The sequence below is a fragment of the Nicotiana tomentosiformis genome, chromosome 5 (assembly GCF_000390325.3).
Source record: "Nicotiana tomentosiformis chromosome 5, ASM39032v3, whole genome shotgun sequence".
NCBI lineage: Eukaryota > Viridiplantae > Streptophyta > Magnoliopsida > Solanales > Solanaceae > Nicotiana > Nicotiana tomentosiformis.
In genome coordinates, this window is record NC_090816.1 from 87,128,984 (window position 1) to 87,153,578 (window position 24,595).

The 24,595-nt window shown below is 39.8% G+C and overlaps 1 protein-coding gene across 2 annotated transcripts in view; it reads right to left on the reverse strand.

The window, feature by feature from the left end:
• Window positions 1–5,952: 5,952 nt before the first annotated feature.
• LOC104099464 (5'-3' exoribonuclease 4) overlaps window positions 5,953–24,595 on the reverse strand; it is a 39,595-nt gene continuing 20,952 nt past the window's right edge. Inside the window, exons 15-23 of one of the 2 annotated variants that reach the window (XM_070175057.1) lie at window positions 24,098–24,226; window positions 23,886–23,962; window positions 23,751–23,791; window positions 23,563–23,637; window positions 8,209–8,360; window positions 8,001–8,105; window positions 7,805–7,880; window positions 7,201–7,283; window positions 5,953–7,016 (exon numbers count right to left, since the gene is read on the reverse strand). In XM_070175057.1, coding sequence (XP_070031158.1) covers window positions 6,281–7,016; window positions 7,201–7,283; window positions 7,805–7,880; window positions 8,001–8,105; window positions 8,209–8,360; window positions 23,563–23,637; window positions 23,751–23,791; window positions 23,886–23,962; window positions 24,098–24,226 — 1,474 coding nt within the window. In that variant the 3' untranslated portion in view covers window positions 5,953–6,280. Of the gene's footprint in view, window positions 7,017–7,200; window positions 7,284–7,804; window positions 7,881–8,000; window positions 8,106–8,208; window positions 8,361–10,605; window positions 14,668–23,562; window positions 23,638–23,750; window positions 23,792–23,885; window positions 23,963–24,097; window positions 24,227–24,595 lie in introns of those variants that run through there. The other variant, XR_011407921.1, reaches the window with a different exon arrangement.

Genomic DNA, 24,595 nt, shown 5'->3' on the forward strand with positions numbered 1-24,595 from the left:
ATTTGCACTGTGATCATTGGAGTCCTTTGAGGTGGGATCCTTGCGGCCTTTGCATTTTCTATTGTGACAATTGTTCCTTTCAAATCATATTCTTCGTCCAATGTGATCACGTTGACCCCCTGGATTTGGTGATTTGGCAGCGGATTGCGATTCACATTGGGCAGAGTCGGAGTGCACTGAATGGATCCGCTCTTGATCAGTGTTTCAATATCATTTTTCAGCTTAAAATAATCTTTTGTATCATGCCCAGGCACATTTGAATGGTACATATACCTTTTAGTTGCATCAAAATATTTAGAGAGATACTCAGAAACCCTTCCTTCCACTGGATGTATCAATCCCGCTCTTCTCAATCTTTCAAATTGTTCCATAGGCTCAGCAATCGGGGTATAATATCTGGGACCCTCTCTTTAAAATTAGGACAAGGATGTGGTGCATAAGTGGGTCGATTTTGGTGGTAGTGGTTGGGACATAATCATATGGTCGTTGTGGGTTTGGGTTGTTATGGGCTCGATGAGAGTTATATTGAGGTTGGGGGTGGTAATATGGCTGGGTGTTATCGATTGGAACGTAGGCGGGTGGTGGTGAATGGTTTTTTGGGGAATAGGAAGTGTTTCTGTGATGTGGGTTGGGTTGATAGTAAGGGACGACTGTTGAGACTTCTTCTTTTTTCTTCTTTCCGCTATTGATTGACCCTGATTGGATTGCCTTGCTGGTCGCTTGCAGTGCAGCCATGGATTGTACTTTGCTAGATTTTATACCTTCTTCTAAGAAATCTCCCATCTTGACCAGTTTGGGGAATTTTTGTCCCATCATTCCCATCATTTTTTCAAAGTATATCCCTTCTTGGGTCCTGATGAAATACTTGGTTAATTCACTGTCGTCCAACGAAGGCTGTGCCCTGGCGTATTCTGACCTCCACCGACGTGCGTATTCTTGGAACGACTTAGATGGCTTTATCTGCAGGTTTACCAGTGCGAACCTATCGTGAGTGATCTTTGTGTTGAATCGAAAGCTATTCATAAAATCTTCTGCCATATCTTACCAGGTCATCCAATTTCGCGAATCTTGTCGAGTATACCAGGTAAGTGCTTCTCTCGTCAGGCTCCTTATGAACAACTTCATTCTCAGCTTCTCCTTCCTTCCCACTCCAACTAACTTGTCATAATATGCCCTCAAATGTGCATAGGGATCACCTGTCCCGTCGAAGATATCGAACTTTGGAGGGTTATACCCCATTGGCATATCCACATCTGAATGGATACACAGATCCTCGCAGTCCAAACTTTCACTTCCCCGAGCAACTTGGAGGTTCTCCATTTGCTTTCTCAAGATTTGTAGCTGCTCAGACGCTGACTCCTCTTCCTTACGCCTAACTTCCCTTTCATCCGCGTATTGGTCAATCTCATAAGGCAACCTAACCGTGATAGGCGCTGTAAAAGGTAGGTTCAGAAATGACATATACAATAGCAACATATCGCTCATGGGCGGCGGTATGTGCCACGGGTATGTGCTGATTTGGGTGAGTGGTAAAAGTGACTCTGTCACGAGGAGGGGTATGAGTTGTGTTAGTGATAATAGGCGGGTTTTGTGGTGTTTGAACATATTGTGGTACGTAGGGAGTGTGGATAGGAGGATTTGGTGGGTTTGCGGGGGTTACTGGAGGTATGACTTGAGTGGTGGGGACTGAAGTTGGGGTGTTGTTGGTTTGGCGTGATGTGGAACGAAAGTGGTAGGGGATTGAATCCAAAGAAGGAAAGAGAGGTGGTTGAGGGAGCGTTGTCACATCCAAATGTGCTAGTTCCCTGATATGTTGTACTTCCTCCTTTAAAGACTCCATTTCCTGGGCCATCCTGGCCACGTGCTCATCATTCCTTGTATCGTCCTTCTCTCCCGATCGCCCTATGACCAGAGCATGTTCAGTCGAGTTTTTTGTAGCATACATCTTTCCTTTTGATCTTAGATTGTACGGTGGTTCCGCCAGTTTTGGGTCGACACAAACCAACTTTCTTTTGGGGAGTAATAATAAAGTAAGAAACAAAAATAAAGAAAAAGAAAAAGAAAATAGAAGTCAGTTTCATCATTTATACAAGCAGGAGATCATAAAGAGCAGTTAATTCATGTATTTAGGCTAGTGCATTTTCCTAGAATTCATGGGACCTCTCATTGCCGTAGGTAGGCCTAAATCGTGAATGTTTGACAAACAATTAGACTTGACACATTTAGATCCAAAGCAAGCTTTGTTTTCATTGATAATGTTTTGATTGAGATAAGTGGGAACAAAGGTCACATCACTGTTTCTGATATTCCTAGAACTGCATGGGCTTAAACAACTCGCCCTTTGGGAAAAAACAAGAAAACTGGGGATAAAGATACAAAGTGGAAAAGAAGAGGAAATCAACCAACTTCTAGTAACCATCCCCAGAATCATTTCCCATCTCCTATTCTTCTTCTGGCTCTTCCTCCGGATCTTCTTCAAACTCCTATTCGTCATCGTTGAACTCAGACTCCTCTCCTAGATCTCCCTCCAGCTCTATCTCGGATTCTATCTAGATGCACGCTACTACTCGGTCATCAGCTTCAGTAGGTGGCAGCATGTGATCGATGGATCCTGGGACCACTTGACTATGCATCGAGGTAGTTACAAGGTAATGTGGCAGAATCTCATGGTAGATTTTCAAAGCAACCACTGCATCCTTCAGCCAGGATATACCCTCTCTGCTTGGTTGGGCTAGCTCATCTTCCTCGTTAATCCATACATAATATTTCGGAGTGCACCACGAGTTTTGACCCATAGGCATTGTGACCAGATCGTTCCACTCTTCTTGGAGCCTTCTTATCCCTGGGATTGGAATCTATCCATTGTACTCGTCCTCATATAGCACTGTCCTCATCCATAGAGGCACATCCTGAATCATCCCGAACTGTCTAAGAACCCGTAAGGGTGAGTATGGCTGAATGCCCTTAAGTCCTTCCAGCTCAATGAAGTATTTCTGAGGAGTCCTTAAGATTGCCCTCCCGCCTAACCATGACAGCTTCCAATTGACCCATTCTGCACTTAGATTAGTCAGTATTTCCATCCACTCTTTTTGTCCATGTGGGGAGACCTAATGTATCATCCTCTCGTATGGCTGCGGATCATGTTGCTGACACCCACAAAGTAGTCAATGGTGTCCTCTCGCTGGAAAGAATATTCTGTGGCCCAGATCTGAAGCAGTAAGTTACAACCCTTAAAGAAATCATACCCTCGTGCACATGTAGACAAAGCCCTTAGAATCTCAGCTAGAACCATCGACACCACAGTAGCTTAAAGGTTACCATGGAAGGTCGCCAGAACCACGGACAATAAATTGATGTTGATCCGAGCCCTTCTCTGCGGGAAGACCAACAGTGCTAATAAGAAAGTGATGGGCCTGAGACTCTCCCACGTTGCTTGATCACACTGAAATTTCCCCGAATACCACTCATAGCTTCACGATGTCCGAACCTATTGAACATCTAATCTAGGCTCACCCATCCGTCCTCGATATTTCTCAGACCTCGACTGTTAGCCAGACCCAAAACATCCAAGAACCTGTAACCAGGCATAGTGACTGGTAGTATTGGTTTCATCCATATGAATGCCAGCTCCGTGAAACTAGTAACTTCTTCCAATATCGGTACTAACTCACAATCAGCAAACTTGAACACCACCTTAGCCGCATACCAAAAAGCTATCAGCAGGCGAGTGAGCACCCTATCTGCTCGGATGTTTAGCAAAGCGGTCAGTGCCCCCAGGTGTGTCCGAATCTCATCTCCGTGTTCTCGGCGGATGTTCTTCCGCCACTGCTTCAACTTATGTGGCGCTCTCATCACCATGTCAATTTTGCATATTTTTGTGCATGTTTTGATGCTGGTATTGCGGTACCCTTTGAGCTGAATGTGTTATTGGAGGTTTCGTGGTAAGCTGTCATACAGTTTCGATCTGCAACACATGGAGTCCTCGTCCTTATTTATTTCCTATCTATTTTCTTTCTTAAAGACAGTTGTGATTATGTATACATACATGTACCTATTCAGTAGTTGCTCATGTACTTGTGTCACCTAATTCTTGGGGGTTGTATTGTTTAAGATCGTGTTTAGACCATGTTATACTTGTATAAAATATTTTACTGCTTTGAGATTATTCGTGCATTTATTATGATATCTCTGTTAATTAAAGGAAACTGAACTTTAGTTTGCTGATCGCGAGTTGGCTTGCTTAGCAAGTACAGCTAGGCGCCATCATGGTCTAAGGTAGAATTTTGGGTCGTGAAAAATATTCTGGGCATTACTTTTATGTATTATCCCATTAGTTTTCCTTTCTATAATGTGTCAAGAGGCCAAAATGAGAAATAATAAACCAACTATTTTGTAAGATCATGAGCCATCTCAAATTATTGGGAAGTTAGAAGAAAATTTTTATTTCATGTTGTCTATGATTTTAATATAATATTTTAAAATATCAGTATAATTTATAAAATAATAGTATATCAAATTTATGTTTATAAGTTTCAAAAAGTTCAAGCAATCAAGTAAAATCCTGCTAAAAGATTGTTAATTTATTATGTTGAGATGCAACCAATATTCTTAAGTCTATCTCAAGTTTGGATGATGAAAAAAAATATCTCTAAGTTTGGATTGATTTACATTATTTGTAGTGGTTGCAACAATATTTATTTTATAAATTCAAATAATAAAGCAAATTTGATTGATCTACATTATCCTCTGGTGTACCAGTTATCGTGCCCACGGTAAACGTTGGGTAGCCAAGTGCAGAGCGGATAACTGCTGAAAGTATCTAAGTAGTAAGCCCACCCCAAGATGATTTGTAGCGGTCGAAATAATATTTATTTTATAAATTCAAATAATAAAGCAATTTTGAATAAAAAATAAGAGTATTAAAATAATTTATATTTAAGGAGTATATTATATTTATTTATATTATATTAAAAGAGGAGTGATAGGCAAAGACATAAGTGAAAAACTAATAAACAATCGTATGATAAAGTACTTAAAAATGCAAACACAAAAAATATGGAACTAAAAAAAAGTTTACAAATAAAGAATGATGATGTAGAAACCTTCCACTATTGTTCGGAGATGAACGGTTCCATCCCTTACACTTTGGGGAAAAAAAAGAATCTTGAACTATTTTCTAAAATGAAGTGAACTTGTAGAATTTTGAAAAATTATTTGAAACATAATTTGGTATGAAAACAATATTTTCAATAAAAAAATGTTTGCTTAAAAAGTATTTTCTTCAAAAAAGCGACAAACAATTTTATTGGTGAGAAAAAACCATTTTTTAAGACTACATTAATAATAATACCAGCAAATTGAATAAAGTTTTGTGAGGTTTTAGACATTAGATTGAAATAATGTACGTAATAATTATTGAATGGAACAAGTCATGTTAAGTAAGTGCTGGTACGCAGGTATAGTTATAAAGGAAAATAACTTATGTCCATAAGCCAGGTCATTTTTTCTCTTTTGGTAGAAACTATTTTCCTTGTCATACCAAACACTAAAAACAACTTCGCTTTTAGAAAACAGGGATAGTGTTTTAGAGAGACCAAGATCAGAAAGAGCATGCTTTGGTTGGACTATGAAGACTCTGTTCAGTTACATTAAGAGAATAATTAGAAAGGAAAAGAGTGGAAACAAATTATTCCTCTCGATCCCTTGCTCCAGAAAGATTAACTTTATACAATAGCTTAACACTGATCATGCATAATCAGCAGCAATCCAAATTCACCGAGAAGCCAAGTATAGTAATTCACAACATTCAATAACCACAAAAAGTACATACGGAACCAAATTCACAAATCATGTTACCACATGAAATGGTATTTCTTTTTCGATGCTGAAATATGAAAAGAAAACATATAGACAGAACATTGTTACAACCAACTAAACTTAGCCGGCATCCGGTTGGGAAAAAAAAATTCATACCTTGCTGATTATGTGTATCCTACTATACCTCTGCAGGATTTGTTCTGCCAATTCAGTCAACAAGAAAAATTGTCATTCATTTGGGTACAACATACTTGCCAGAGCTCAAACTGGCCTATCATACATGGGGACTGTGAAACGAACTCCACCATATTTGCTACAATTGAACATAAAATGGCTCCATCCATCTATAATGATAAAAGAAAGAGACGAGAAGAATCCTTCATGGTAGGATCCGGATATCCTTCACTACGTCTATGGAGATTGACTATCAACGGGAAAAGCAAAGCTCAAAACAATTCAAACATCAATGTTGTGTTCCTGTTTCTTGGGGACTCTGAGTTGGCCGGCTTTTGATTTGGTAAACCTGCTTGACTTGCTTCTCGCACCCCGGCCCTTTTAAAGTTTCTTGATGCTTTAAGTGCATTGATGTAGTTCCCCTTGCAGGTTTATTAATCCACTGCGGCGGGGGTGAAGGAAGTGGACCCACACTTTGTGTGAATGGCAGTGGGCGGACGTTAGAAAGTTGTCCTGAATTTGGCATCCTTGGCACAGCTGAATAAGGCCTCGTTCTTGAACCACTTTCAATTGTCAACACAGACATTTCATTCCTCATGCTATGATACTGATCTTGATATGAATGCCTGTCTTGCATCCTGAAATTTTGCCTAGGACTTTGCAACTCATAAGGGGATAGAGCATATCTGGGATTTCCAGATGCACCACGATGCATAAAATTGCTAGATAAATAAGAAGGATCCTCAAAAAAACCATTTGCGCGGCCAACTGGTCCTGGAAATCGTGGCCGGTGATTGGGAGAAAAATTCCTATAACTCATTTGATCATAAAATCCACCTTCATAGCCAGACGGTCCAGCTGGCCTTGGCCTATTCAGAACATGGTTGCCGGGGAAATTTCGAGGATATGATTGCTCCAATACTCCAGAATTTGTTCCACCGGGTTTGATATTCAATGTGTTCTTAAGCAACCGATGTGCTGCTTCTCCCAGGGAAGGCCCTGCTATTGCCCCAGGTACTGGACCCCTGCATAACACACAAGACCGAAAACATTCATATTATCAGTTGATTACTTGCAAGAAGAAATTACATTCACAAGCTCATTACTCACAAAAAGCAGGATTACTGTTAACACTTGTTGCAGGTTTAATATTGTGAAAAGAAAAGACGCAAATACCACAAGACACAGCAAAACGAGATCAGATGTTACCTATCTTTGCCTAGCTGACGCCGGGTACCATGATCTTCATGCCATAATACAGGGAAAGGTTTTATATCAACAGCTCTCAAAATCTGCAGTACAAATTACAATAGCTTCACTCACAATTTTCCTAAAAGCAGCAATGCAGCACACTCAACCACACTAGACCACAAACTGCAAAAGCAATGTAGCAGACCGAAGCCATGTGCCTCAAAATACAAGAAAAAATGAACTGCAGATTAACTCTCAGCGGAAACTACTGATATTGAATAAATATTAGAATTAATTAAATTCAAGCTCCCCTAGATCAGGAAAAGCTCGAAAGAATAGGCACTTTTTTAAAGTAAAAAAGTGGGTTGGGCGTATTCTATCAACTGCAGGAAAAACCACCTAAATAATAACACTGACTAAATAAGACTAGAATTGGAACCTACTTATTTGAATCCACACGCATTCACATAAAAGAAAGTGAAAAATTACAATATATGTTCCTGCTAGATTATCTATGCTCAAGAACATAATGGTTAAGTAAATTTTATGACTTAGGTATTATTGTTTCAGAATGCTCCAAATGTACAACCGCAACTAAGCAAATTACGGATTCTTTACAAACCTTTTTGGGCATAAATACTCCTTCTGGAGGCTTCGGAATATGCTTATGAGGTACTGGATTCAGAAAGGTAATATTTCTGTCCACACAAGAGAAAAGATAAGAAGAGGTACTTTCTCAAGCAGTTGAAATATTTTAAATGTCATAATCACAATTTGAAAAAAGGTTAGAGGTCTGGAATTGCCAGAACAGAACTCACAAAATCTTATTATTTGAAATATCTTCCAATCCATTGAGTGGGGAACAAACCCTATCTCTCTGGCCATTCCTCTCAGATAACCAAATGAATCCATTCATTCCACCACTGTGAAAAAGGGAATAGAAGAATGCTCGAGGAACCAGCAAAAAAACGACCAAAAAAAAAAAAAGAAACTTGAAAATTTACAGCAGTAGACCAGATGACCGACCTCAGATTTGCATCAATTAGCCATGGCCTTTGTTTCCCTGGGGGCACCTTATCATTGTGATGATAGTACGACATGATATATGGAGCAAAAGTATGGTGATGATGAACATAGAGCAAATCGAACATTACACTGTTCCTGAGTTGCTCCTCTTCCTGCAAAAATACAAAATGAGAATGAGACAAGAACTCTAATATGCATTATAAATAATACCCCATCTTCCAGGATCTTTTTGCAGTTAAGCTCCAAGTCAACGAAAAATGGGCATGGATACTCCTGAGCGCTCTAAACTGCCATGAAAAATCCTCTGAATGTTTGATATAACAAAAATCACAGCTTTGAGCAGCTATTTAGGGTAGGTGCATAAAATATAAATACTACATCAGTGAATTAACTGAGACGATCAGAGATTGCCACGATGAAACCCACATTATTCTGCAGTAATGATTTCAATGGCACATGGGGAAGCTAGATAACTGGATGCAATTGAACAAGCAGCAGACGCTAAAAATACACCTCCACTTTATATAGAATATTTCCCACTTGTGAGGTTACACCGGGTCTATTGATGTTGTTGTTGTAGAGCTAAGTTGTTCGAACTCGGGTGCGGGTGTCTTCTACGGGTGCGGATCTAGCGGTCAAATCCTTCATGATTTAAATTTTGAGATTCGCGGGTATGAATCAAGGTACGAAAATGGGTGTGAGGAATCGACTAAAAATAATTCAAATATCCAAAAATAGAGTTATACAAAAGTCTAAATTATGAGACATCACGTGGAAAACGTACAAGATATTCCGAGAAGGAGAAAATATTGATCAAGAGGAGAATATGAAAAGGAGAAAAGGAAAAGGACTGACATAATCAATCCCAGATCCATCTATTTGAGAGAGGTCCAACTCCGCGCTCTTCTAATTGCTTAGAAGGGTTCAAGAAGCGTATCATCAGATTTGACTACGAAGGAAGGAACTCAAAGTGAAAGGGCACCGTCTTGTGCAAGGCAACGATAGTTGGCCCTCTATCATCTCCTATCTAATAGACTTGGTAAAAGGGCCCCGACTTATTTCCAGAATAAGAGTTCAACCGCAGCTTCGCCCTCAAATATTTTTTTCGGGGGGGGGGGGGGAATCATGTTCCTTGCCAACTGCCACCTATCGACCCCGATCTCTTTTCATTTGTTTTGGATATTACCAAGCCTAGCCTAGCCTTCATAAACCCATGCCCCCCTAACCAGGCTTCGAAAAACTTCAAGATCACCGAGTTTCTCGGGAATCGAGGGGTCATGAGCTTTTGGACAATTCGATACGAGCGAACTCCAGAAGAATCAGACCGTCTGTAATAATGGCTCGTCCCTAGTGCCTTTGAATGAACTGAAAGGCCTCTTTTCAACGAGTTCTTCTTTACCGAGAAGATTGGTATGACTATTTCTATAAGTAATAGAATGTATGAAGTCGACCCGAGAAAAAGAAAAAATTGACTTTTTGAAGTCAATAAAACTTACCAAGCAATAAAGACATATGAAACATTTCAAAATAGAAAGAGCCCGATGTAACTTGGGCCTTGTTATATAGTAGCAAAATGGTGAATACTAATAGATCTGTCGCCGCTAGTATGACAAAAAAAAAGCACATAGGGATCCAGAATATTAAAATATACTGATTACTGATCAGGATTATATAAAGCCTGATATTCCCAGAAAGGATAGTCGTGATGTCCCTTCATGGCGGCCTTTTCAGTATATAGTCGAAGGCGAGGGCTTCCAGCTCTTTTCGTAGTAATAGTGGACGGGTCTCCTGAGATCTATGTCGACCATGGAATCAAACGAAGGTCGAAAGACTATTCGATTCATTAAGGGGCATAGCGGCGCCCTCGCCCGCCGCCATTTACGGACCTAGCAGCAGACGGGCGGGCCGTGCTATTTTTTCCCAAAGCCGACTTCCTTTATCGAGCGGCTCTCTGTTGACGAAAAAAGTTCATTTCTTCAATTTCACCATAGCTTTTGTTTTGATTTCAAAAATCATTGTATATGTCTCGAATTTCTCCGTCGATTTTGGTCAAAGTACCCAAAATCAGTTAATAAGATCCGATACGGATCCACAAACATGTTGTGTCGACAGTGGTGCGGCACCGAAAGTGAAGAGACCGAGCAACTTACCTTGAGAGTCAAATTAACATTTTATATTTTTTTCATAACTATTATGGCTTCATCTGATCGAGATTGTTGATAGTTCCTTGACAAATAATAATATTTAACTGAAAGAAGCAAGTTAAATATTACTTTTTTCAAGTTTTAGTAAAACTGATACAGATATTTAACATGCTATAGTTGACTAAGACATTATAAAGGTATATCATCTCTATCCAAATGGGAGGTGTCTTTTCCCCATAAATAAGAAACTCACTACATAATATCTTAAGCAAGGAAGACTGGAAAGACCATCAAAAGATGGCAAGGGACTACATTGCGCAGCAACTTGGCTGTTGGCATCAACATGGAAACTCCATCAGAATATATCTCCTGTTAAAAGCCTCTTCCAGACCACTCGCTGCTGCCTCTACTACCTAGGAAGCACATACACCAAACCTAATGCTGCGTATATCTGTCATACTGTAATCCAAGAAGAGACAATCAATAGGACTGGAACATGAGTCAATGAAAAAGCTGACTGTGTCCTTTTTCTTCCTTCTTTTTTAACTTTTTGTTTTAAGATATATATATATATATATATATATATATATATATATATATATGCACCTTTTGAGACATTCATTTGTCTCCCTTGGACACTAGAGTGCTTAGCAATCTTCTATTTAGTTTTCAAGTTTGTTACCAGTTTTTAATCTGATCTTGGGCTTTGTTAGGTCGTTGCACAGGTGTCTCCTATTCATCTAGGACAGAGGGAAACAGCCAGGTGTGGATGATCAATATTTACAACGAGGTACCTGAAGTCCAATTACAGGATCATTCATATTACTTACTATAGACTTCAATAGGCATTTAGCATTCTGTTTCATGTTTATCTTAGAGGTTGGGACTCTTTAGGGTACTTTGTTAATCTTTATTTTCATTTGAACAAGCTCAGCCTATTTTTTTAGCATTGGAACTACAATCTAGCAGAGTACAAAAAAGATTTTTACTTCACAGCTATCGACTTTCTTCCTTTTACATATCTGTTTATTGTTTTTGTCTTGTTCGAGTTATGTCCCTCGAATTTAAAAAGTTTCATGTCTTGAGGTCTGACATGAAGCTACTGTCGGTTTTCATGTAACTTAGTCTATCACTAGGGAGATTGCAGCAGATCAGATTCCAATTAACGAACCTCACAAACTAATGCCTTGAAATTTTATAACTTGGTTAGATGTTGCAAAATGAAGTCACTGAAAGAAAAATGGGTTAATTTCACTGATAGTCATCCAACTTATCATTTATTTCACAAAAGTCACTCAACTTTACTTTTGTAACTTAAAAGTCATTCTAGTTCAAAACCTATAAAATATCCTATAAAAATATGATATGGCATTAAATTTAATTAAAAAATCTAATTATAGTGTCACATAAGCTTAGATGGACCATACCCAATTTACACCCATTTCATCCACAATTTAATTTGACCCATAACCCAAATGGGTTTTAATATTTTGAACATTAGAAGGAAAAGAAGAGAACAATTATTTTATGCTAAAAATATCTTACTTTATGTGAGAAGGCACGGGAGAAAATATGTTATTGATATATTGAATGAATGAATAATACTACACAAGAGGTCCTTATTTATAGTTATACTATACAAGGACATACTACTCCTCTACCAATGTGGGACAATACTACACTATATACATGCTGTAAATTAACACTCCCCCTCAAGCCGGTGCATACAAATCATATGTACCGAGCTTGTTACATATATAACTAATACGAGGACCAGTGAGAGACTTGGTAAAATATCTGCAAGTTGATCATTTGACCTCACAAACTTTGTAGCAATCTCTCCTGAAAGTATCTTTTCTCTGACGAAGTGACAATCAATCTCAATGTGTTTAGTTCTCTCATGGAACACCGGATTTGATGCAATATGAAGGGCAGCTTGATTATCGCACACAAGTTCCATCCGACTGATTTCACCAAATTTCAACTCCTTGAGCAATTGTTTGGTCCAGACTAGCTCACATGTTGCCATAGCCATTGCTCGATATTCTGCTTCTGCACTAGACCGAGCAACTACATTCTGTTTCTTGCTCTTCCAGGACACCAAATTTCCTCCTACTAAAACACAATATCCAGACGTAGAACGTCTATCAGAAGGTGATCCTGCCCAATCAGCATCTGAGTATCCAATGATCTGCTCATGACCTCGATCCTCAAAGAGTAACCCTTTGCCTGGAGCCGATTTTATATATCGAATAATGCGGACAACTGCATCCCAATGACTATCACAGGGAGAATTCATAAACTGACTTACCACACTCACAGGATAGGAAATGTCGGGTCTAGTCACTGTGAGATAATTTAATTTTCCAACCAGCCGCCTATAGCTTGCAGGATCGCTAAGCGGCTCCCCCTGTCCTGGCATAAGTTTAGAATTCGGATCCATCGGAGTGTCAACAGGTCTGCAACCTATCATCCCCGTCTCCTCAAGAATGTCTAAAGCATATTTTCTTTGAGAAATAACAATACCTGAGCTAGACTGGGCAACCTCAATACCCAGAAAGTACTTCAATCTGCCTAGATCCTTAGTTTGGAAGTGCTGGAAGAGATGCTGTTTCAGGTTGGTAATACCATCCTGATCATTGCCAGTAATAACAATATCATCAACATAGACTACCAGATAAATACAGAGACTTGAAGCAGAGTGCCGATAAAACACAGAGTGATCAGCTTCACTACGAATCATGCCAAACTCCTGGATAACCGTGCTGAACTTACCAAACCAGGCTCGAGGAGACTGCTTTAGACCATAAAGTGACCGACGCAAGCGACATACAAGGCCACGAGACTCCCCCTGAGCAACAAAACCAGGTGGTTGCTCCATATAAACCTCATCCTCAAGATCACCGTGAAGAAAGGCATTTTTAATGTCCAGCTGATAGAGGGGCCAATGACGAACCGCAGCCATGGATAGAAAAAGGCGGACTGAAGCCACTTTAGCCACGGGAGAGAAGGTATCACTGTAATCGAGCCCAAATATCTGAGTATATCCTTTGGCAACAAGACGGGCCTTAAGTCGATCAATCTGTCCATCGGGACCAACTTTGACTGCATAAACCCAACGACAACCAACAGTAGATTTACCTGAGGGAAGAGGAACAAGCTCCCAAGTACCACTTGTATGTAAAGCAGACATCTCGTCACTCATAGCATGGCGCCATCCTGGATGAGACAACGCTTCACCTGTAGACTTAGGGATGGAAACTGAGGACAAAAAAGATATAAAAATATAATGGGGAGATGACAGACGATGATAGCTCAAACCGACATAATGAGGATTAGGGTTAAGTGTGGTCCTTATACCTTTCCGAAGTGCAATCGGTGTACTAGGAGCAGGGTCCGCAGCAGGAGCAGGGTCAGGTGCAGGACGAGAACCAGTTGGGCCTGATGGAGGACGCAAACGACGATGATAAGTCAAGAGTGGTGTTCCTGTGGCCGGGGAACTAGGGGGAACAACACTAGACTCCTCAACGGTTGGTATGGATGAAAACTCTGTGGTCGAAGGTGGAGGAGGAGCTATAGTAAACTCCTCAAAGGTCGGTATAGGTAAGACCTCAGATATATCATGGTGGTCAGCAGAGGTAAAGAAAGGTTTAGACTCAAAAAATGTGACGTCAGCTGACATAAGGTACCTACGAAGATCTGGAGAATAACAACGATATCCCTTCTGAACACGAGAATAACCAAGGAAGACACACTTGAGAGCACGGGGAGCTAACTTATCTTTCCCAGGGGCTAAGTTATGAACAAAACACGTGCTCCCAAAAACACGAGGTGGAAGAGAGTATAAGGGTGACTGGGGAAACAATACTGAATGCGGAATCTGATTCTTGATGGGAGATGAAGGCATCCGATTAATCAAATAACAAGCTGTGAGAACTGCATCGCCCCAAAAACGCAACAGAACACGAGATTCAATTAGAAGTGTGCGAGCAGTCTCAATAAGGTGCCTATTCTTTCTCTCAGCAACCCCATTTTGCTGAGGGGTATAAGGACAAGATGTCTGATGAATAATTCCCTGAGAAGTCATAAATTGCTGAAATTGAGAAGATAAATATTCTAAGGCATTATCACTGCGAAAAATGCGAATAGAAACACCAAATTGGTTTTTGATTTCAGCACAGAAATTCTGGAATATAGAAAATAACTCAGAACGATCTTTCATTAAGAAAAGCCAAGTACATCTTGAATAATCATCAATAAAACTGACAAAGTAACGAAATCCCAAGGATGAACTGACTCTACTAGGACCCCATATATCAGAAGAACTAAGGAGAAGACAGACTCTGCATGACACTCAACACTACGCGAAAAGGAGGCTCGGGTATGTTTCCCAAGTTGACACGACTCACAATCTAATGTAGACAAACTAGATAAACTAGGCACCATTTTCTGAAGTTAGGATAAACTCGGATGTCCTAAACGTCTGTGGATTAGATCTGGAGGATCTATAACTAGACATGTTGTGGAAGGACTGAGTGAGTTAAGGTAGTAAAGGCCTTCTGATTCACGTCCTGTACCAATTGTCTGTCCCGTACTGTGGTCCTGCATAATAAAAGAATCGTCAATAAAGTATATACCACAATGGAGGGCACGAGTCAAACGACTAACAGATGCAAGACTAAAAGGACAGCCAGGGACATAAAGAACGGAATCTAGGGTGATAGAAGACAAGGGATTAGCTTGTCCAACTCCTTTTGCCTTAGTTTGACATCCATTGGCTAAAGTAACAGTGGGAAGAGACTGTGAATATACAATATTTGACAAAAGTGATATATTACCAGAGATGTGATCAGAAGCGCCGGAGTCCATGACCCATGGGCCAAGAGTGCTAGATTGGGAAACACAAGCAAAAGAATTACCAGAAACAGAAGTATCAGTCTGAGCAACTGAGGCTACTTGTGGAGATGTCTGCTTACTTGCTCGATACTGAAGGAGCTCATTATATTCTTCTTTAGATAAAGAAAATCCTTGGTTACCTGGAGTCTCGGTCTGAGCAATGTAAGCATTTTTGGGTGGACGACCATGTAAGGAATAACACATTTCACGAGTGTGTCCAAGTTTGTGACAATAAGAACACTTGGGTCTAGATCTTCCAAAACGACCTCCTCCTCGTCTATGCTCCATAGTTTGAGATGCCCGAACATCCATTGTCTGGGATGCAAGAACAGAGGAATCAAGTATCTGTGATGAGCTCACTGGTGGACTTGGTGCTGCAGCAAGGCGGAGTAATCGAGAGAATAATTCATCAACTGTCGGGACAGACGGACTAGCCAAAATCTGGTCGCGTACCGAATCAAGATCATTAGGAAGTCCAGCGAGGGTAAGAACGAGAAACATCTTCTGTCGCTGCTCTTGTTGTTTTTCCACACTAGCCGAAACTGGCATCAACTTCTCAAATTCCTCCATGACTGCATGTACTTGACCCAAGTAAGTAGACATATCCAATTCCTGCTTCTTTAAGTTTGTCATCCGTGATATCACATCATAGAAGCGAGATATGTCATTAGTGTATAAGGTGCGTGCCTTTGCCCAAACCAAATAACATGTCTGGAATGGACGAAACAAGGGCATCAACTTGGAATCAATAGATCGCCACAAGATGCTACATAACTGAGCATCGATTTTTGCCCAAAGTGCTATTGCCTTTTCATCTCCATCGCTAGACTGTTTGATTAGATGATCTTGAACACCTTGACCTCTACACCATAACTCGACAGATGAAGCCCAAGCTAAGTAGTTTGAACCTCCCATTAAAGGTTCCGAGGTAATAATAGCACTAGAGTTTCCAGAACTCATGTTTCTAGACCCAAAAGCATCAAATCCCAAAGACATTGTTGCAAATTATTACCAAATAGGAGAAAGAATCAACTGTAATCCACTGAAATAGTGTACGGAAACACAGAAACAGAATATTGAAATACTGTAGCTGCCGGAATCTACTGTAGCTGTCGGAATAGTACTGTAGCTGTCGGAATAGTACTGTAGCTACCGGAAAAAACTCAAAGTTGTCGGAATGAAATGAAAGCAGTAGGGGTAGGATCGGAATTACCAGGCGACCCAACTGTTCTGAAGGAAGATTTTCAAAAAATGGCCGGAAGTGGTCATACGCGCCGGCGCGTGAGCTTCTGGTGGCGCGTGAGGCTGCTTCTGCCGGAGTTGTTCACTGGGGTTTGGTCGCCGGACAGTGACGACTCTTGTGGTAGTGTTGGATTTTGCACAACACTGACAGAAATGAAGCAGATAGAAAACAACCTTAAAAAATACTGATTTCTCTTTCCCGGAATCGCTGGAATTTATGCACAGCGATAAGTCTCTCACAATTGCTCTGATACCATGTGAGAAGGCACGGGAGAAAATATGTTATTGATATATTGAATGAATGAATAATACTACACAAGAGGTCCTTATTTATAGTTATACTATACAAGGACATACTACTCCTCTACCAATGTAGGACAATACTACACTATATACATGCTGTAAATTAACACTTTATTTGTTACGTAATAACCTTAATGTCACCACCTATAATTTCAAGAACTAGCACAGAACCAGTTTTTGCATCCTTCATATCATTTTATAATTTTTCATGAAGTTAAAATACTATCATATCAATCTCACATAACATATAAATGTACCACTAACAGACAAGAACAACAAGCTAATAAGAACCTATTTTCATAAATTACTATTCCATTAAAGTCAAAATATTGCTTATTAAGCAATACTAACAGACAAAAATATTGCTCAATAAGAAATACCCACAATGAAATTGCATAGTAGAAGTTGTCAATACACACCGCAATCGTAGACAACCTATAGCGATAGTTTAGACAAAAGAAAGATACAACGTATTGTGTCATTGACCATAAGTGTACAACCAAAACTTAAAGATAAATTCAAAAGACCTAATTTTTCTTAAATTTCTTAGACTTCTTTTTCTACAAATTATCCACAAAATCAAAGTGCTAGTCCAGTTAATTGTTCAAATATTAATAACCCATTTTGGTTATAGGTCAAATCGGGCTGAGGAAGAAATGGGTCTAACTTAGATATGGTCTATTTAAGCTTATGTGGCATTATTGTTAGATTTTTTAATTAAATGTAATGTCATGTCATATTTTTTATTGAATTTTTTATAGGTTTTGAACTAGAATGACTTTTAAGTTACAAAGGTAAAGTTGAGTGACTTTTAAGTGATGAAAAATAGATAAGTAACTTTTGTGAAATAAATGATAAGTTGGATGACCTTCAGTGAAATTAACCCAAGAAAAATAAGTAGAAATACCGGGATAGGTAGGCACATTTTAGAAAAATAGAGAAGGAAACTTGCTTGCTAATTCTTGCTCCAGCATGAACATCGATCTATTATGACCAGCGCACCACCACATAAACCATGGATCCACTGCAGTGCTTTTCTTATCGATTATTATGGATCTGTTAGGTGTCATTTCAATTGCCAAAAAATCACTATTGAATATGGTCGGAGTCACAGAATGGATGACTTAAACTGAAAGTAAGTTCTCCAAATATATCTATTGACACTTCATCCTAACCAACTATAGAAAGTGCTCCAAAGTTTCTCCAATATACCTATTAATGCATCATCCTAACCAACTTACCAACTACAGAAAGTGCTCTACTTATCTTCTCTTGTTTCAGGTATTCCACTCATTCTCAAAGTATACAACTCTAGTAGTCAAATGTGTTGCCTAGAGAGATCGGAGACGAAGATTTTCTGATGCAGTAGAAAAAGAATTTCCATAAAGATAAGACGAAGAAATAACTACTCTGCCCACCTCACAAGAAGGATTCATTTTCCATCTATTGCACCGCAAGGCGAGAAAATATATTTCATCACTACCTGCTTTCCTAGTTTTCTTGAGACCACAGGAAATATTCTTCCTACATTATGGAGATAAAGTATCAAAATTCAAAATAGTGCAAAAACCAAATCTCTAAATTTTGTCTACACACTGACGCTTAATTAGCCTGATCTCTCTTGAAATTGGTCAAGCTGATCTAAAACTGAAATAGGCCAACAACTGAGTAGAAGGGAATAATGACAACTTAATATTTTCATCCCCTTCCACCAAGGGTAGAAACAATCTAGGAAAAGCCATCTTTTTATTAAAACTCAATGACATCTGTTAGTTTATAGATATGTATAGTGTAGTCTTGTCCCACATTGGAAGAGGAGTAATATCTCCTTGTAGTGTATAGCTATAACTAGGGACCTCTTGTATTGTATTTATCATCCAATATCAATAACATATTTTCTCCCGTGCCTTCTCACATGGTATCAGAGCATTAGTGAGAAAAGATCAATGTGCGTCATTCCAGCGTTAACCGGGAAGAAAGAACTTAGTCATCGTGTAATTTTTCCGGTGACCTAAGGCTTGTCTAAGTGAAAGTCACTTTCTGTAGGTGTTGTGCTAAAACCAACACCACCCCGAGGTAGATCACCCTCCGACTACCAACCCCTGAAATTTTATCCGGCAGAAAAGCCGTCACGCTCCTCCACGCACCGGCAACAACTTTTCCGGCGAGGGTTCCGGCCACCTTTCTGGCCATTTTTTGAAAATATTTCTTCAGGACATCTTGCTCGCAAAGGAATTCCGAGTCTATCCATCCTGGTTACAACAAATTCCGACAACTTTGAAATTTTCCGGCGAGCTACAGTGTTTCCGGCGTGAACAATGTTTCCGGCACAGAACATTGTTCTGTTTTCCTGCTGTAAACAGTGTTTTTCAAGCTATTTCTTCAGTTTTCTCACAGGAGTTACTTATTTCCACTATTTCAAGTTAACCCTACTACTACAAATTGTAGCGACATGAGAACCGATGCTTTGAATAGTCGGATGGTTTCTTTAGCAGAGTATATTGAGTTCCTTCAGTATAAAACATGTAAGCAGACATCTTCTGAGATAGCTTCTGTTGTTCAAACAGGTAATAGCGCGACTTGTTTCTCTCAATCTTCATCCTCTGAGTCTTGGGTCATTGATTCAGGTGCATCAGATTATATTTCTGGTAACAAATCTCTTTTCACTACTATTTCGTATTCTCAATCTCTTCCAAAAGTCACAATGGCCAATGGGTCTCAAACCATGGCAACTGCAATAGGTCAAGCAAGCCCACTTCCTTCCTTACCTTTAGATTCAATCTTTTTTGTTCCCAATAGTCCTTTTAATCTCATAGTTGTTAGTCGCTTAGCCAAATCACTTAAATGCGCTGTTTTATTTCTTGATGACCATGTTTTTATACAGGAACGCAGTACGGGACGGATCATTGGTATCGGGCGTGAATCAAACGGACTTTATTACCTTATCCTTGCTAAATCACATGGACTCACATCTTGTCTTCCTTCTACAACTTGTCATGTTACTGATTCACCAGATTTATTACATAAACGGTTGGGACATCCCAGTTTGTCAAAACTTCAGAAAATGGTATCTGGTTTATCTCACTTATCAGCTCAAGAGTGTGAGTCATGTCAGCTCGGTAAGCATACCCGCTCCCATTTCCCTCGGCGTCTTGATAATCGAGCAGAGTCACCTTTTACTTTAGTCCATTCAGATGTTTGGGGTCCTAGTCGGGTCAGTTCCACCTTAGGATTCCGCTACTTTGTCAGTTTCATTGATGATTATTCCAGGTGCACTTGGATATTTTTGATAAAAAATCGATCTGAGCTGTTTTCTATTTTCCAGACCTTTCACGCTGAAATTCAAAATCAATTTGGAATTTCTATTCGCACATTTCGTAGTGATAATGCCCGAGAGTATTTGTCTTCCCCATTTCAGCAGTTTATGAAATCTCATGGGATTATTCATCAAACATCTTGTCCGTACACATCTCAACAAAATGGGCTAGCTGAAAGAAAGAATAGACATCTTATTGAAACTGCTCGTACCCTACTCATACAATCTCATGCTCCGTTGCGTTATTGGGGGGATGCCGTTCTTACATCTTGCTATCTTATTAATCGTATGCCATCTTCAGCTATCCAGAACCAAGTTCCATTCTCTGTCATGTTTCCCCACTTACCTTTGTTCTCTCTTCCACCCCGTATCTTTGGAAGCACTTGTTTTGTCCATAACCTTACTCCAGGAACAGATAAGTTAGCTCCTCGTGCTCTTAAGTGCATATTTCTGGGTTTCTCGAGAACACAAAAGGGGTATCGATGCTACTCCCCTGACCTCCAGCGGTACCTTATGTCTGCTGATGTTACCTTCTTTGAAACTCAATCATACTTCACAGGTTCAGGTCATCACTTAGATATTTCTGAGGTACTACCAGTTTCATCTTTTGGAGATTCAGTCACTCCAGCTCCACTACCTACAACTCCAGTTGTAGCTCCATCACCTATAGCTCTACCACCTATAGCTCCAGTTCCACCACCTACAGCTCCGGTTGTAGCTCCACCACCTATAGCTCCAGTTCCTCCACATAATCCAGTTCAACCTTCTGCAGCTCCACCACTCTTGACTTATCATCGTCGTCCACATCCAACATCAGGCCCAGGTGATTCACGCCCCGCATCAGATTCTGCACCTACTGCGGACTTGTCTCCTCTTAGTCAACCAATTGCACTCAGCAAAGGTGTACGATCCACACTTAATCCTAATCCCCACTATGTCGGTTTAAGTTATCGTCTGTCGTCACCACATTATGCTTTTATATCTTCTTTGTCCACTGTTTCTATCCCTAAGTCTACAGGTGAGGCACTATCTCATCCAGGATGGCGACATGCTATGATTGACGAGATGTCTGCTTTACATGCGAGTGACACTTGGGAGCTTGTTCCTCTTCCTGCAGGTAAGTCTACTGTTGGTTGTCGTTGGGTTTATGCAGTCAAAGTCGGCCCGGATGGCCAGGTTGATCGGCTTAAGGCTCGTCTTGTTGCAAAAGGATATACTCAGATTTTTGGGCTTGATTATAGTGATACTTTCTCTCCCGTAGCTAAAGTAGAATATGTTCGTCTCTTTTTGTCCATGGCTGTTGTACGTCATTGGCCTCTTTATCAGTTAGACATTAAGAATGTTTTTCTCCACGGTGATCTTGAGGAAAAAGTTTATATGGAGCAACCACCTGGTTTTGTTGCTCGGGGGAGTTTAATGGTTGTGTGTGCAGATTGCGCAGGTCACTATATGGTTTGAAACAGTCCCCTCGAGCTTGGTTTGGTAAGTTCAGCACAATTATTCAGGAATTCGGCATGACTCGTAGTGAGGCTGATCACTCTGTGTTTTATCGGCATTCTGCTCCTACTCTGTGTATTTATCTAGTGGTTTATGTTGATGATATTGTTATTACTGGTAATGATCAGGAATGTATTACTAATCTGAAAAAACTTCTCTTTCAGCACTTCCAGACTAAGGATCTGGGCAGATTGAAGTATTTTCTAGGTATTGAGGTCGCTCAGTCTAGCTCAGGTATTGTTATTTCACAACGGAAGTATGCCTTAGACATTCTTGAGGAGACTGGAATGATGGGTTGCAGACCTATTGACTCTCCTATGGATCTGAATGATAAGCTTCTGCCTGGACAGGGGGAGCCTCTTAGAGACCCTACGAGATATAAGAGGTTGGTTGGCAAATTGAATTACCTCACAGTGACTAGACCTGACATTTCTTTTCCGGTGAGTGTTGTAAGTCAGTTTATGGATTCTCCCTGTGATAGTCACTGGGATGCAATTGTTCGCATTCTTCGGTATATAAAGTTAGCTCCAGGCAAAGGATTACTATTCGAGGATCGAGGCCACGAGCAAATTGTTGGGTACACAGATGCTGATTGGGCAGGATCACCTTTTGATAGACGTTCTACGTCTGGATATTGTGTTCTAGTATGAGGTAATTTGGTCTCGTGGAAGATCAAGAAACAGAATGTAGTTGCTCGATCTAGCGTCGAAGCCGAATATCGGGCCATGGCTATGGCGACGTGTGAGTTAGTTTGGGTCAAGCAGTTACTCAAGGAGTTAAAGTTCGGAGAAATCAGCAAGATGGAACTAGAGTGTGATAACCAAGCTGCTCTTCATATTGCGTCAAATCCGGTGTTACATGAGAGGACTAAACACATTGAGATCGACTATCACTTTGTCAGAGAAAAAATACTTTCAGGAGATATTGTTACAAAGTTTGTAAAGTCAAATGATCAACTAGCAGATATTTTCACTAAGTCTCTTACTAGTTCTCATATTAGTTACATGTGTAACAAGCTCGGTACATATGATGTGTATGCACCGGCTTAAGGGGGAGTGTTAGTTTATAGATATGTATAGTGTAGTCTTGTCCCACATTGGAAGAGGAGTAATATCTCCTTGTAGTGTATAGCTATAAATAGGGACCTCTTGTATTGTATTTATCATCCAATATCAATAACATATTTTCTCCCGTGCTTTCTCACAACATCTATCTTGTGGAGGTCGAGTATTAAGGTTGTATGTTAGGAGGTAGTTGAGTCTCCCTTACTTCGTACCATTGTGAGGCTAGTTTGGTAGGGTTTTTGTCGATGTCAGCTAGTGGCATTGTTGTGTCTTACTACTCCTTTGTTTACCATAGTGCCGGGTCTATGCACTGTCTATCGCGTTTGCTTTGCAACTACTTTCTCATTTCCATGATGTTATTTTTCCTATGGTTTCTATTGGTGATACTGATATTGTCTCTTTTCGTCTTCTTGAGCGAGGGTCTTTCGGAAACAGCCTCTCTACTCTCTCGGGGTAGGGGTAAGGGTAAGGTCTGCGTACACACTACCCTCCCCAGACCCCACTAGTGGGATTTCACTGGGTCGTTGTTATTGTTGTTGTTGTCAATGACATCTCAAACTGAGCAAAGTCGAGCACATCTATGACCTAAGCAGCCTACTTCTTTAATGGGATGTAATTTCCTAACTAATAAAATCTAAGTCCCAATGCAACAATTCACCAATCAAGCCCACTAGAACTGCACGTGTCTCATGACAAAGATACCGACAACAAGGATAGCAGAGCATTAGAAACCAAATTGGATGTAACATAACATGAAGATGGTAAAAGAAGTAGTAGTTAAGTGCTCTCTTTTGACATTTGAGGAAATCAAGTTCACCATCTTTATAATAGATTCTATTAACAACAAGAGCCAAGATGGTAAACGGTCTAAAAATAATCTTATCTTTCATACCGATAATGTGTCTTCAAGCTTCTTAGTTTCAGCAAGTAACTTCTTCTCGTCGATGAACGGCAATTTTACAACTGCCTGTTTTACAGAGGAAATCACAATTAGTCCACAGATATCAAGCTCTCAAATAAGTAAACAGCTAAAATCATATCAGAAAACCACTAGACATTCGAATATTGCAGTAAAAATACCTGCCATGCAAAACGCTTTCCATTCATGTCAAGTTCAAAATCTGAAGGAACAAAAGAATTTATGGTGAATGATGGACTTCTGAACAAGAAGAGATATATAGTAAACTGAACTGCAGTAAAATGTTGACATGACACCTGTTGGGTAAAAATCAGAAATTGGTGATGATGGATCCATCATTAGCATCCTGTACTTTTCAGGAAGAGCATTTGCACTGCAGGACAGGTAAAGAGGGGGGGGGAAAGAGAAACATAAACAACCACTAATGTAGAGGAATCACCAGCTCTGGATAAAAGATGCTTCCTTTGGCAAATCTTTCAATATGGAGTATGAACAACTTAAAGATAACCTTGCAGCTGGCAGAACACCCATTAGCTGATCAAAGGGCTTAAATGGTTCCCCTGGGAAAAAAGTAATTTCCAAGTCCGCCAGACCTTTGAGGTCAGAAGCAAATGGAGCATAATGATATGGGTAAAACCTATTAAAAAAGCGAATTGTAAGTGCACAATGCCACTTGAGCCACCTAAAATTTAGGAAGGACGAAGAGATGTTAGAAGAACTAAGATCCTCCCCTGTCCCGATTAATATGACAACTTTCCATTTTGAGACATCCCAAAATGTTTGACAGCATGTCACTAACAAATTATTCTGTACAACTTTCACAAATTTCAAGAATTCAAAGTCATTTCGTTATACAAACTTTAAAATTTGAGGTGATGTTTTCTCTACCAAACTAACTTTCAACCATTTCTTTAATATCTTTTCCACTATCACTAATATAATTCATTAAGTGAAACTAGAATTTTAAACTCTGTGTCTAGTGTTAAAGTGGGACTAGCCGATAACT